Source organism: Leuciscus leuciscus (genome assembly GCF_965113295.1).
Source record: "Leuciscus leuciscus genome assembly, chromosome: 5".
Taxonomy (NCBI): domain Eukaryota; kingdom Metazoa; phylum Chordata; class Actinopteri; order Cypriniformes; family Leuciscidae; genus Leuciscus; species Leuciscus leuciscus.
This window is the reverse complement of record NC_138729.1, coordinates 3711214-3726154: the sequence shown is the minus strand read 5'-3', so window position 1 is coordinate 3726154 and position 14941 is coordinate 3711214. Positions and strand designations below refer to the sequence as shown.

General features: G+C 39.5%; 1 protein-coding gene across 4 annotated transcripts in view; it reads left to right on the top strand.

The window, feature by feature from the left end:
- Window positions 1–4317: 4317 nt before the first annotated feature.
- Window positions 4318–14941, top strand: part of fsd1l (fibronectin type III and SPRY domain containing 1-like) — a 53950-nt gene continuing 43326 nt past the window's right edge. For 2 of the 4 annotated variants that reach the window (XM_082170537.1, XM_082170536.1), the window contains exon 1: window positions 4318–4822. In XM_082170537.1, coding sequence (XP_082026663.1) covers window positions 4808–4822 — 15 coding nt within the window. In that variant the 5' untranslated portion in view covers window positions 4318–4807. The remainder of the gene's footprint in view (window positions 4823–14941) is intronic. The other 2 variants (XM_082170539.1, XM_082170538.1) reach the window with 2 other exon arrangements.

Here is a 14941-nt window from a genome sequence, read left to right as displayed (position 1 = left end):
TTAGGGGGCTTCGGGGGCATGCTCCCCCGAGAAAATTTTGATTTCTCTGATCTATTATGTGCATTTTAAGATGTATTGAAGGCCAAAAAAATTGTATAACAATAGCTTTAAAACCATGTGCGGGCAGCTGTTTTTTTTCTCACCTCATCAGCATCACACTCTTTTTCTCTTTGTTTTTATCTTGCTCTGTCTTTTCCCCTCCTAAAGCAGTATGGAGTCAATATAGGGCCATATATATCTGCAAAATAAAACAATGTTTTGCAAAAAAAAAAAATGTTTTGCAAAAAAAAAAAATGTTTTGCAAATAAAAATAAGAGTATTGAGAATTTTTTTTGCAAGTAAAAAAAAAATTATTGCAAAAGAAAAGTTAACCACTGAGAGAAAAAATAAAGTTTAGCAAAGTAAAACTTCAGCAGCATTGACTTTGCAACACATATTTCCCTTTGCGCCGCTCCTTTAAATCCGCGTTTCAGTCATCTGTGCCTCTGCGGCGCAAGCTTTCCTTTGCGCTTCATTTTTCTTTGCGCCTCGCTTTGTGTCCCTGATTTGACGTGGGGGGAGGGGTCAAGAGGTTGGGGTGTGTACAAGGGACGAAGGCGCGTCCCTCTCGTAACGTCATCAGCGCGAGCCCCAGACTATTATTGTCAATAATACATACAGGTACCTGTGATCCATCACCCGGGCTGCGTTCCAGTCCAAAATTGTCATGCCCTTCACTCGCTAACTTCCCTCCGTCTCGTTCACTCGGATGTACGTCATTGCGAGTGCTCACTACTGGCGGAAACTGCAATGGGCTGAAATGGAACGTCCTAAGCCCTTGATCTCTTGGAATCAGCTGTGGAGTTGATTTATTATTTACATTTTGTTTCCCTTTAAGAATTTGTTTAATGCAGCATCCAAATGTTTATAGGTGTGTTTGGGTTGTTTTAAATTAAAAATATATATTATTAATATATCATAGAGTTGTCTGTTGTGGTGGTGATTAGATGAGATATGTGGTGACGTCACAATCGTACTGCATTGTGGGACATATAGGTGCCTGAAGTGTACATTGAAGCAGACTCGCTCCCTCGGTCAAAATCGAGGGAACGAGGGTCTGTCCATATAAACTTCCCTCGTCCACTTCACGAAGTGGAACGCACTTCAAAATGGCGGCAGGGATTCCCCCAAGCCAAGGGGAAGTGCTTAGGGAAGTTCGCAAGTGCGTGTCTAAAAGTGGACTGGAACGCAGCCTCACATGTCTCTGCTCCGCCATTTCGATCGATCCAGTCGGTCTGGGGCTCGCGCTGATGACGTTACGAGAGGGACGCGCCTTCGTCCCTTGTACACACCCCAACCTCTTGACCCCTCCCCCCCCACGTCAAATCAGGGACACAAAGCGAGGCGCAAAGAAAAATGAAGCGCAAAGGAAAGCTTGCGCCGCAGAGGCACAGATGACTGAAACGCGGATTTAAAGGAGCGGCGCAAAGGGAAATATTTTTTCTCTCAGTGGTTAACTTTTCTTTTGCAATAATTTTTTTTTTACTTGCAAAAAAGCAAAAAAAAATTCTCAATAGGCCTACTCTTATTTTTATTTGCAAAACATTTTTTTTTTTGCAAAACATTTTTTTTGTTTGCAAAACATTGTTTTATTTTGCAGATATATATGGCCCTATATTGACTCCATAAAGCTGAGCTTTGACTGATATAGGCTTATCATTTTTGTCTGTCAGTGAAGAAAGTAAACATAGGGTCAACTGATAGGTTGATTCATGAATCATTTTCTCAGACAAAGCTACAGGAAAGCTAGGTAACTAAGTTTATTAAATTCATTCACAATATGTACACATTCATTATTGATCTAGCCTAATATATGGCCGTAGGCAGGGCTTTATAATCAAAGAGGTCATACATTTGACGTTGTTATGGGTTTAAACATTTTTATTTCTCTGATATGTGCATTTCAAGACGTTGAAGGCCAAAAAAGGATAAGAAATAGATTTAAAACCTGCTCTCTCCTCATCTCCATTACTGTCTTTTTCTCTCAGTCTCCTGATCTTGCCCTGTCTCTTCCCCTCCTAAAGCTGAACTTTTTTAATTTACTGAAGGCTACAAATTGTATTATATAATATTAATTCTCAACATGTACACATGCATTATTAATCTTGTGCCAATGAAAACGGCTTTGTTAATGTTTCTTGTCCCCTCACAATGACATAATTACACGTTATATAGGCCTATTTTCAGCTCAAAATGGTGAAATTAGACAAAAGTTTATTAGTTTTCTAATTATTTTTGTCATTCGTTTAACATTTATGACCTAAAAAACTGTCAAATATAAAATGTTTAGTTTAGCTACTTATTCTTAACTCGTACTTGACCGTAAACTGAAGCGTCAGTCGTGCTGCTAAAATTCGCGTTCGGATGAGAAACCGAACCGTCCTGTGTTGCTCCCAATGCTCTAGTAACATTACATTATGTAAACTGCAATACATTTGTGAAAAAAGAACTGCACCGATGCAGATGTAATATCATAGCAATCTATCAATAAATGCACTCACGACACACCTTGTACTCTCTGATGTTCGCTCTGCTCGGCGCCCCTGCAGATTGAAAAATGCGCTAAATCCAAGCAGACTCAGATAAGGGGAGGAGCCAAAACTTGACGCAGCTTGCCGCCGTTTCAAATGAGTTTTTTAAAAGGGGACTGAAGCGATCAAAAATGTATTAATCAAATTTTTTTAGGGGGGCCCCCCTAAAAAGGGCCTAGTGACGCCCCTGGTCAGGATATTTTTATAAGAACTCTGAATGTGTTTGGCTGAAAGAAGACAGACAGATACATCTAGGATGGCTTGAGGAGAAGTAAATTATGGGATAATTTTCATTTTTGGCTGAACTGTTCCTTTAACTCTTCTAAGCTTCATGAACTCACACAGGGTTGGTTGGAGTATGAGGTCTCTAGAGTAGATGAGCTGGGGGAAGACCGATCCAGCTGATGCAGGTCTACTGTTCATATGATACACATACACCATGAATATACATACTACTACTACTACTACTACTACTACTACGAAACTACGATGGTACCTCAGCGTTTGTTGTTGAACACAACAAATGTGTTCCCACATTAAGTCCTTGAATTTGAGGGTATTGGACCTGGAAAGTCCTTGAAAGGTCCTTGAATTTGAAGTTAACCGAGGTGTGGGAACCCTGTTTTTGTGCGCAAAAACCCCCCAAAATAACGACTTTATTCAACTTTTAATTTTCTTCTGTGTGGGCTTCTGAGTGAGTTCACGTAACAGCGCAGCACTTCTGGATTGTACGTCAGAACGTAGGCTCACTATTGGCTAGGGCTGTATACCTTGGAGAACCTGGCGATACGATACATACCTCGATACAGAGCTGTCTCGATACGATTTGATACAATGTGACACGATTCGATACGATTCAATAAAAATACATGGGCCAGAGCCAATTAGTTAATGCTGAACACATTTACTCAACAAAAATTTATTAAAGACAAAAGTGCATTATAACAAAGTGCATTTTGCTTAAATATTTGCAACTTTAAGTGCTCTGATTAATTGTACACAAATTGTATTAATCTGGAAATTACCACAAGTCAACATTTAACTTTCCAAGGGTACAGTCTGAGCTCACACAAGCACAAAATCTTCTTATTATTCTTATTCTTATTATTAACTTCTTATTAAATTTTAAAAAAGGTGGATATCCGTCTAACACGTCCCAATAAACGAGCGACAGCAGGAAGCTTCAATGCACGCTGCGAGGCAAGGTTTAAAGTGTGAGCGAAGCACCTGAAATGCAACATACCGGCAAGCTCCGCTGCGACGCTCATATTTGCGGCGTTGTCAGTCACAATAGCTGGGTCTTTGGATACGAGGTCCCACTCCTCCAGCGCCGCTTTCAATAACTCTGCAATGTTTGACCCCGCATGGCTCGCGTTTGTAAAACGTGCGACATCAGTTCCCACTCCTCGTTAACGTAATGGGAAGTGATTGTAACAAAAGCTTGTAATAAAATCTTCGACATTTTCCATGAGTTTTTTGAAACTCGCGGGCGCCGCTGCGCCGCCTAATGGCTGGGCGGAGTATCGATACTAAGGGCTAGAATATCGATACTGTATCTTTTTTTATTATATCGGTATGTATCTAAGAATCGATATTTTGAGCACACCCCTACTATTGGCTGACGCTGGTCATGTGTGTGATGCATGTGATGCTGGCCAGTAGCTTTGTAGACACTCTGAATGAAGGGAAGGATCTTGTGCTTTCAAAGCTAGCTTGCTATTGCTAGCCTCTCCAAAATTGCCTACCCTACCTTTAAGTCTAAAAGGCTTTTTTTTTTTTTTTTTGTGGAAGTCATGCATACATCTAATTCATTCTTTCCAGCTTGGTGTTATACTATCCAATGTTAAAAATCATGACCTGTGCCAACTTCGACCAGTCTGCATCTCTTCATTCAGATGGGCACTACAAACTTCCTTGTTCAATCATGGACGGACCTCCTCCATGAGGAGCTTCTCCCTAAATACAGGTCAATCAATATAGCAACAAATATACTTAATATCTACTGACATTATATTTTAAATGTAAAGCCAAATTAGATCTGTGCCCTGGTCTGTAACCCGACCGTCACTCAACCGTGCAATCCCTCCGAGTCCACACTTTAGGTGACGTCATGCCGCACACACTACGCATGCGCAGTATTACTCCTCCTTGTTCCAAAGGGAATCATCGGGCGCCTTCATTGCTGCCGACATTCTCTCTGTTCATGAACTGAATTCAGTTATTTTGGGGACCTCGTAATGGACTCTCAGAAAGTAAGTGGCACATATTTAAAGTGTTAGGAAACCAGTAGCTAACTGAAATGTCTCCGCGGTCCATCTGTGATCGAATACTAATGTGTTTATTACAGTATCATCGCTCATATGCGCAGCACCGTTAATAATCGTACGACTCTGTAAAATAGACACTTTTCATTCAACACCAATGAATTGTAAAACGAATACCGTGTGTCTATTCACTGTACATGTTATCTGGGGTTGTGGCCTTTATGACATTGAAGTTAGATGGCGTTTTAGAAATAGTGTTTGACTTGTAGCTGTAAAGAAAACTGGAAGATTGATGTTAGAATCAGGGCGAAACTGGCTCCCATGTGTTTTGTTGTAGAAATGTTACCTTAATGTCTTGTGTTACCTTGTATTTGACTGATCCCTTGTTGCATAATGCCAATATATTCTGTGCTATATATAAATGCTGTAATGTGTTATATAAACGATATAAATTATATGAGGGAGTAGATTTAAAATGATATTTAACCAGCATTACTGGAGCAACAGGTTGCATAAGATTAGTAAATGTTGTATCTCATAGGTTTGTAATTGCAAAGCACCTGCGCTCCCAAGTTTACTTAGTAGAAGTAGATAAAGAGAGGGGAAGTGACATCAGGAATGAAGAGTCTGCGCACACTAACATTTACAGATCAGATTCTGTTCACTGTGTTGTTCTTCCACACTTTATATGAATGATAACATCCCTGTGTGATATTGGCAGCTGATAATTACCTTATCTTTATTTGAGCAGTGTTGGGGAATGTTACTTTTAAAAGTAGTGCGTTACATTGTTGCGTTACTCCCTAAAAAGTAACTAATTGCGTTATTTTTAAAGTAATCCATTACGTAACTTTTGCATTACTAGTTTTTTCTTACCTGGGCTGGGTTTGTTTGTTTGTTTGTTTTAATAACAAAAAAGGGTTACACTTTATTTTAAGGTGTCATTGTTACAGTGTAATTATATATTTAAGTACAGAGTAATATTAAGCAACTACATGTACTTACTATAGGGTTAGGGTAGGATTAGGATTTGGTTGAGGGTTAGTTATTACTATGGTAAGTACATAACATATGTAAACAAGGACACTGTAAAATAAAGTATTACCCAAAAAAGTAATATTTTTGGCAAATGTAAAGGCCCTTTCACTCCAAAAGTGAAATGAATAAGCCTCATGTTGAAGGTAATGCAAATTCACACAAACCTTTCAGCTGTGCTGCCATTCTGGATTGCAGAAGAATAGAAGAAAGTTCAACAAAAATTAAACAAATGTGATGTTTAACTAGTCATTTTTGTTTATTTGTATGGTTGAATTTGGTATTTGAAGGTCAGCAGCACCAAAGACATTGGTTAATAATGTGAGATTAAAGTATAGTATGCATAAAGTATATTTGTGTTAACATACTTGGCTAATTCTGCTGGTTTGCATAATATTCTGACTTTGCATTTTACTGTTTATATTCATTGTGAGGAAACTGAATCTGTTTTTGTGCAAGTGAGATGAGTAAATGCATGCTGACATTTAGTCTAGAACTATAATAATCATCATGTTCACACACAACGCCTCTGAACTTACGATTCCTCTCAACATGAGGACAGGAGAGCTGTCAGTCAATACATGGGGAAACAAAGTAACTTGCGTTACTTATTTTAAAAAGTAACTCTGATATTTTGTTGTAAATTTAAAAGTAATGCATTTCTTTACTAGTGGCTTGAGAAAACACTGGTCTTGAGTGTGCATGGGTTGGCATTTTTTCTTTTAGAATTTTTTAAGAATGACTAATTATAATGCAGTAGGCCTAACTCTTATGCAGCTTTTGTATTTGTCGTGTTTTGATTACTGAATTGAGTTGGAGAAGATCATTTGAATATGATAGATAACATTAGAAATACACATTTGTGCAGGTTTCCTGAATCAGGGCTGGGAGGCGGGGAATATACCGGCACACAATCCGACTGTATTGTCACGAAGTGGGTCATGCCGTTGTGGGTTTTGTGAAGGAGTCCGATTCCACGGGGTATGAATGATGTAACGGTTGGACTTTTCAACAGGCGGGCCGTGACATTCACTTGGCTGCGACTTAAAATTCATCTAATCTGGAGTCTAGCAGTCAGAAGAAACGCGAGGGGATCAGATTTCAGCCCTGGAAAGTTAGATCAGGTTTACTGGCCTCCATAAACCCCTCAGTGATACGCGTGTGTGCATGCAAATCTGTTACAAAGGTGGACCACGTTGTTGATGTATCTTTCTAATTCTGCAGGTTAGGGTGTGGATCTGTGGTGGTCAAAGAGCAAATTACAGATAGTAGTTAGAATCGAATCTGACTTCTACTGTATGTCTGAAGTAGGTCAGCTCGTCCCTCTCATGTTTCCCGTTGACTGTCAATAGTTCTGTGTTGACCAAGCTCAGAGTTGAGGAAAGAGACTGTAAGCCGAATGTAACATACAGAAAGTGTCTGGATATTTAGATCTGAATGGCAAACGTCCTCTACAGATCGAGACAAATGTCAGTCCCGCTGTTTCTTCTAAACGGCCTCCTCATGTGATATTGATTTAGCTATTTCTTTGTTTTTCTTCACACATCACATGTCTCGTTGTCTCATATTTCATCTCAAGCATGTTCCTCATTGACAATGTTGTCTCCTTGGTAAACAAATAGACTAACTTCAGAATTATTAGATGTATTCATTGCGCTGTAAATGATGTGGGATTTAAAAATATATATATAGTTTTTAAACTGCAATTAGATATGAAGTCAGCATGAAATTCACTCTATTTTCTAAATGCGTGTTATATACCTTATATTGAACAGTTCATTTGTGCATGATTCCTTTTTTAATTTTTCTTTTCTTCTGGTGAAAACAACATGTGCAGAACTCATTTCACCTGCTTAATCTCGCTCATGCAATCATGTTCATCTGCCACTTTCACATCTCAGCATCCAGTCAACAGTCAATGCATAAACATGTCCCATCCTACAGTTGTTCTTTTACGATGATCCGTTACAATATGGAAGAAAAATTTAAATCAGCAGAATCTTTCACGATTTTGTGATTTATTTATTTTGTGTGTGTGAGTGATTTCCCCCTAAAAATGATTTGTTGATGTATTAATTAAACCCTGATAAGCATTTAGAATATTTTCAGTTATGTGCAGAGTCAGACCTAGCTGTGGTAATGAAAACGACACAATTGTTTGCTATAGTGGAAATGCAAGCTGGGAAAAACCCAGTTAATGTAAAGATTCTGTATATTTGACTCTACTAGCATATAGAGTCAGTATCTCTCTGGATTAGGCCCAGAAGTCTTTATCCTTAACTAGCATTGTCTCTTGGATTTGAAGGATTTAAGGGACCGTCTGACACTGACCAGAATAGTTTGTCTACGTCATTCTGTCTCCACCCTATTGTGGACTTTGTGTTTGTGTCTGCTTGCGGTGTAATCTCAGGAGAGAGATGCTCATCATCTCTGTGATGAGAGGAATTTATTAGCATCAGTGCATGCTTATCTTTTTGTGTTTCATGTTTTATATCTGTCAGCGTTTACTCACCCGCATTGTGTTCTATATGATTTTGCTGTTGCTTGACAGAAAATAGACAACAAACAGTAGAAACAGAAGCTCATCCTCCATGAGGTTTACACAGCATCAGCTTTTAACATTATTGTATTAATAAGGAAATAAACTACCTCCTTTAAGTGACGAAAGGGTCATTTTATGTCACTTGTTAAACTAGGGGCCCTATTTTAACGATCTGAAACGCAAGTATCAAACGCGAAACGCAAGAAACTTTGTGGGCGGATCTCGGGCGCTGTTGCTATTATACCGGCGGGATAAATTACTCTTGTGCCCGACGCAAATCTAAAATGGGTTGGTCTGATGTAGCTACATTACTCATAGGTGTGGTTTGGGCGTAACGTGAAATAAACCAATCAGAGCGTCATCTCACATTCCCTTTAAGAGCAGGCGCGCTTGTTCCATGGCGGATTGCTATTATAACAGCGGATTTGCCAGACGCACACCAGGAGCGGTTCACAGCCGAGGAGACCGACGTTCTCGTCAGGGCCGTAAAACACAGAGAAGTGACATTGGGGATCGAGAAACCCACCCAAATTAGCTTCGGTTAAACAGGCGTATAATAATTTGGGTAAATGTGTAAGCTAGATTTATGCCTATTTTTTCACATCTTCATGGACACAATGATTTCCCTCGTGTGTTAATATTTTTCCTTGTAATAATGTAGCCTATGATTTGCAAAAATGAAAACTGCTGCGTCTGTGTAGAGTAGAGAAGCAAACATTATGTGCACACGCTACATTATGGCCAAGCATGTTCCCTTAAAATAGCATCTGAATAACGCGCCACTGACTTTAGACTAGGTTTCTCCTGGTCTGTGGCGGAATTGTTTTCTGAAACTGCAAAATAGCACCAGGGAACGTTTGCGCCGGAACACGCCTCCTCTTTTCGTTGAACCGCCCCCGGGAGCGCAAGTTCATTCCCTAATTTACCGGCGTGCGTCTGTGGTGGGAAAAGTCCGCTGTTTGTCGGGTGCAAAATAGGAATGATACATGCATCGCTGTACAAAGTCAATTACGCTGGGTGCAAGATAGGGCCCTAGATGTTAAATGTTAAACGTGAAGTTTAATGTTAAAACAACAAAAAAATTTGGCCTTCCTGCCAACGTCTGCATATAAACATAAAAACAACAAAGTTAAATGTCCCAGGCCCATACCATGGTGCCGGGTTTAGGTGGATAGCTAGGCATGTTTTAGTTTAGTTTAGTTTGTACCAATTGTGGGTTTTATGCACATAAAAATAATCGTGACAGTCCAAATATACAGATAATATGTAATAGGGATGGGCATGATTAATCGACGATCGATAATTGATCGTTAAGAATTTCGTCGATCACGTTTATTTGTTATCGATTAAACTAATGCAGGTTGCGTTGCGTAGTGTGTCTTGAAGCAATGGAATTAATTTTAGCGCGGAGGTACCTGTGCATCCCGGCAACGTCAGTCCCCGGCTGCCCCGGCTTGACAGTCTCACCCCAAAACGTCATATACTGACGCGTCTTGACCATGCGTCAACATACGACGAAAAGGGTACCCCCATAACGTCCATGTGTGACGGTCGCGTCTGATCCCAGATCATGTCAACTAGTGATCGACCGATATATCGGTCAGCCGATATATCGGGCCGATATTTGCGGGTTTGACGTGTATCGGCATCGGCCGATACGCGGCTGCTGCGTTCGCCGATCGTTTTTTCCCGGCATTATTTACAGACAGGCGTCCGCAGGCAGCTTTGTGTTGCTGGAGACGCTGCACGTGCAGCCCATGCACTGCCCCTCCCACACTAGCTGAGTGCTGGAAGCCTCTTCAAAACAACGTTAAGTTTTAAACTTTCAAAGCATCTTTTAACTGTTTGACTTAGCTGAAATATTGCCATACACTTTGAAAGTGGAAACACGTTGCTCTATATGTGTGTGCAACTATAGCTAAGCAAGTTTGGTCCAAATGGAAAACGCGAATGCCGAATATATGCTTGTCATTGTATTTAGGGAGCTGCAAATAGCTAAGTTTGAGGCTATCCATATGCATACGGCAGCTGTTACAAACACTGGTCATAGGATTAAATAATGCCGACGTTGGTTCGTGATTCCGTGATATTTGTGGGAGTTTTATTCAGCGAGGTGGTCGAACTCAGTCAGAACACTCCCTGAGGTAAAAGAATCGACGCGGTTGCGACACGCATGCGATGCAGCGCGCTCGTTTGTCCCGGCGCTCATATGCCGTGGTGAGATGAAAAGTTGAAAACATTTAAACTTTTCAGAATGCCGCAAGCGCACGCAGGTTATGTGACAAAAAAAACAACTGACCTTTCCATGACAACATCGAAAGCTCGGCCGAACAGCTGATCAAAGCTGGACAGGGCAGGTTTTTATTTTTCATCTCCATAAATATATGTGACGTTAGTCGTAAAGGGCTTGAAATAAATTAATCCTTACTTCCTCGTCATCATGAGTAGAGTGCAGTTCATAGTTGCATAGCAACGACAGACGCCACGGGAGTGCAAGCGCTTGTAGAAAGGAGAAAGCGTCGCGGCTGTGCTTACCACACGTTTTTAGACGCGATATGTGAACAGTCCCTAATTCATAATAAACTGAGAATCTATTTGGTTTAAAATCGTTTTTGTTTTGTTTAAAATGGTGATCACAATTACATATATCAGACAACTACACAGAATAACATGTTCCAGTCTATTTATATATAAAAAAATTGAATCATTAATTCAAACACGTTTAAAACGAATTAATTCAGTCTCATTCATAAATACCTGTTTAATTAATGGATGAAGTTCAATAAATGTTCCTTTTATAAGTTCAATAAATGTTCCTTATTTTAAATTGAGACTTGTAACATTTGTTATCATCATTGTGTCATTTTTATGATGTAAATTGAGTGAGCAAAAGTAGTATCGGCTCCAAATATCGGCCCAAGAAAATCGGCAGCCCGTATCGGTCATCGGCTAAGGCTGATGAAAAAAAATCGGTATCGGCATCGGCACAAAAAAATCCATATCGGTCGATCCCTAATGTCAACATGCTTATCTTTCTCAACAGAAATCAGTAGACTGGTGCAGAAGTTCTATGGGAACTTCATGCGTTTTCTCAGATCGGATAGCTATCTGATTTATCAAAACGATTCCATTTACACCTGGTCACATAAATGTGTTTTTGCAAAACGGATATAAATCCGATCTTGAATTCCCGCGCTATATGCATATTTAAATTGTTGCACGTCATCGAATGCAACTGATATGAGCTGCATTTTATTGATCATCAGCGAAAATTTCTAAATCAAAGACCGCAACAAAATATTGCGGCAACAGCCCTGGTAAGATCATTTCGGTTCTTTACTTTTAATGAAGATGATTGTGTGTTGATGAATGACTTTCACTTTGATTTGCGATAGTTTGCACGTTAGCTTGATGAATAGATGCTCATCTGTGGTGATGCGTGTTGAAGTAGCGTCGTCATATCTGGATATAACATGACATATAGCCTATAACACGCTCTCACACGTTTATTTCTTATCATTTTTGGGATAAGTCAAATTTACATATGTGGTTTCAACAACCAGATGCATTTACTCTTGTCCAGTTTCGTCTGGAATGCGTCTCAGATATAAAGTATAAAGTGGTTTGAGCGATCGGATTTAAATCCGTCTCGAATGCGTTTCGGAGGGCATTTAGATTTGGTCTTTTCACGACCGGATAGCTATCCGATCACAGAAAACGGATGAAGTGGCCATGGGTGCTCGCAGCTGCAGGTTCCGCTGGTTTAGAGCACCGCAGGAATCTTCAAGTCTACCGAAAGTCCAGTTTCACTGCCACAAGTTGATCTTCTTGTAATAAAGATCTCATCGAGGACAAACAAACTGTATTTTTGTATTTTCATTGCATTTTTAATTTATAAAAAGTTAAAGAAATAATAAATTTCAATATAAAAATATTAATGATTAATCGATAGTCGATCGTTAATTCTCCCGACGATCGACTAATAAAATTTAATCGAATGCCCATCCCTAATATGTAATATAAATAAGATTTGGAATCAATAGATAAAGGTTTAAAAATGACTACATGTGAGCTTACATGTTCGAGTCTCTGTATTATACCTATATATGTATATATATATATATATATATATATATATTGCTATATTATGCTAACTCTGAGCCTGAATTGAGTTCTCTTTCTTGTCTTCGTGTGCTCAAATGTTTTTGTTTTGTTTTGTCTGACAAGACCTAAAACCTATGCAAATGATAAACTTTCACTCTATGATGGTTAAACACATGCATTTCGATGTGGTGCCTTGTCCGAACGGATCACGTATCACAAAACTAATCCTGTAACCCTGAGTTTGTTCATGGTATGAACCCTTGGCCCTCTCTCGCCTTCCACTGTCATCACTCACTGTCTCTCATTAAACTTGGTTCCACCGGCCTCACTCCGTTCCCAAGGCTCTCGGCCCGCCCTGTTTGCCACATTGGGCAGTCATGTGTTTTTCCCTGCATTGATCTGTGCAACGTTACAAATTTAATGATAGTTCAGAGAGATGTCAGAAAGTTTATCATTAAGCATCACCTTATGTCAATGAAAATACTTCAGATTGTTTTCTAGCTATGTTAAATCCAGTAATGATGTTGAGTAACTATTTTTAGCTCTGATTAGCAGGGGAGGTTCTAGGATGTTATCATTATGTGGCTTAGCTGATTGGCCTCTGCTGATTCTGCAGCCAATGAGCTTACTTGCTCAACATTTAATAGTTCAGTTCAGTCTAGTTCATTGTTCGCTGTAAGCTAGTTATATCGTGGAATCAGAGTTCTTCTGGGACCCTCCACCTCCCCCAGCTCCACCTGTCTAGATCTACTGTATTCATTAATGCCTATTAATGCAGAAGCAGCATATCTTATGCACACAGCAATTTGTCTGTGTGTCTTTTGGCAGTAGCAAGTCTTCATACTTGCTCTTCAGCAGCAGCACTCATAGCAGATCTAGTCTGCCAAGACCAAATATTAACGTTGTACATTAAAATATACATTAACGTGCTAAAACTATTCAGAGAGCTGTCATGATTGAAATGACAATACTGTATTGGGATAATTTAAATATATTTTTATTTGAAATGTATTTGCATTTATGGAAGAAACAGACACAAAACACAAACTTGCAAACAATCTTAAACAGTAAATCGCAAACAGCAGGGCAAGGAAATAACTAAAATTCCCTATAAGATGCTCTGAATCATAACCACTAACCTCGCTTGCTGATCCACAGAGTGACAGGATCACAAACTTCTCCTTTCGCTTTATCTTCCTCCTTTGACCGGAGAATTGTCCTTCCACTGAAATTTGATTAGCTTTGCATGTGGCCATGTCATGGAAAGCTGCAGAGTTGGTCCTTAAGTGAGTCACATACTGCATGTTTGTGTACCTCTGCCCTGGCCGTGTCAATGATTTTCTTCTGCAGATATTGGTGAAAGCCTGCTGTTAAATATAGTAGAACACAATGTAACGTAAATGCCTCTGGGTTAATGCGAATTAGCTCAAGAATATAGGGAATTTTGGCAATATTAATATTTATAACTCATGGTCATAATTCATAAATCGCATATGCATTTACTTTATCAATTATAGGAAATGCCTCGTTCTGTACTGTCTGATCATTACAGTTAAGAAGAAGTATTCCTGTTTACAAAACTCCAAGAAAGTTTATCTTCTGGCCACGAAGACAAAACCTCTTTGGGTTTATAAATTAAAACTACTCAAAGTAGTTTTATAATATAGAGCCTGTAGCTTTATAGATCTTTTGTTTCATTGACTTTATAAAAAGTGGGTTTTCAAACACAGAGACAGTTAAAAGTATAAATGGGTTTATTAATAAAAATGGCACACACTAGAGATTATATAAACTACAAACATAAACGTACGTAAAAATGCAACCAAACAAATAAACATTTAACCGAACAAAAACATAAAACATAGCATGATCAGAATGAAATGAAATGAAAGAAAGAAAGATAAAGAGTTAAGAGATAGAGGGTAACTTAATTCACAGACCTACAAGCTAAACACCAGGAATCAGCTGTTAGAGAGAAAGATACTTGCGAGATGTGGTACTCTTTCAGTGTGATGCTGCAAAGGGGACGCGCGCGTGCGTCTAGCTTTGTCTTCTGGGTCGTTTCGCAAAACGATGTAAAGGCTCACTTGAATTTAACGTTACCGAGAAAGTAAGGTTCATCTCCCGGGATGGGAGAGGTTTACAGTCTTTGTTGCAAAGGACGCAGCTACGACTCGAACATGTGCTCGCTCGATGGAGAAGGCCAGGGCCTCCTCCAGATGTTCCTTTGGAGAAGCGCTGCGCCGAGGAAGAGGGTCCAGAGAAGTTGGATGAGTTGAGTTGGAAGAGATGAGAGAGGAGAAGAGAGGATGAGTTAACTGAAGGTCTGGACTTTTATCAGTGTCTACTGTGCCGTCCCCTCCTTCGTGTAGGACGAATCAGCTGTCGAGATTTTTCGAGCGGGAAGATTCCTTTGTCCGGTTAGA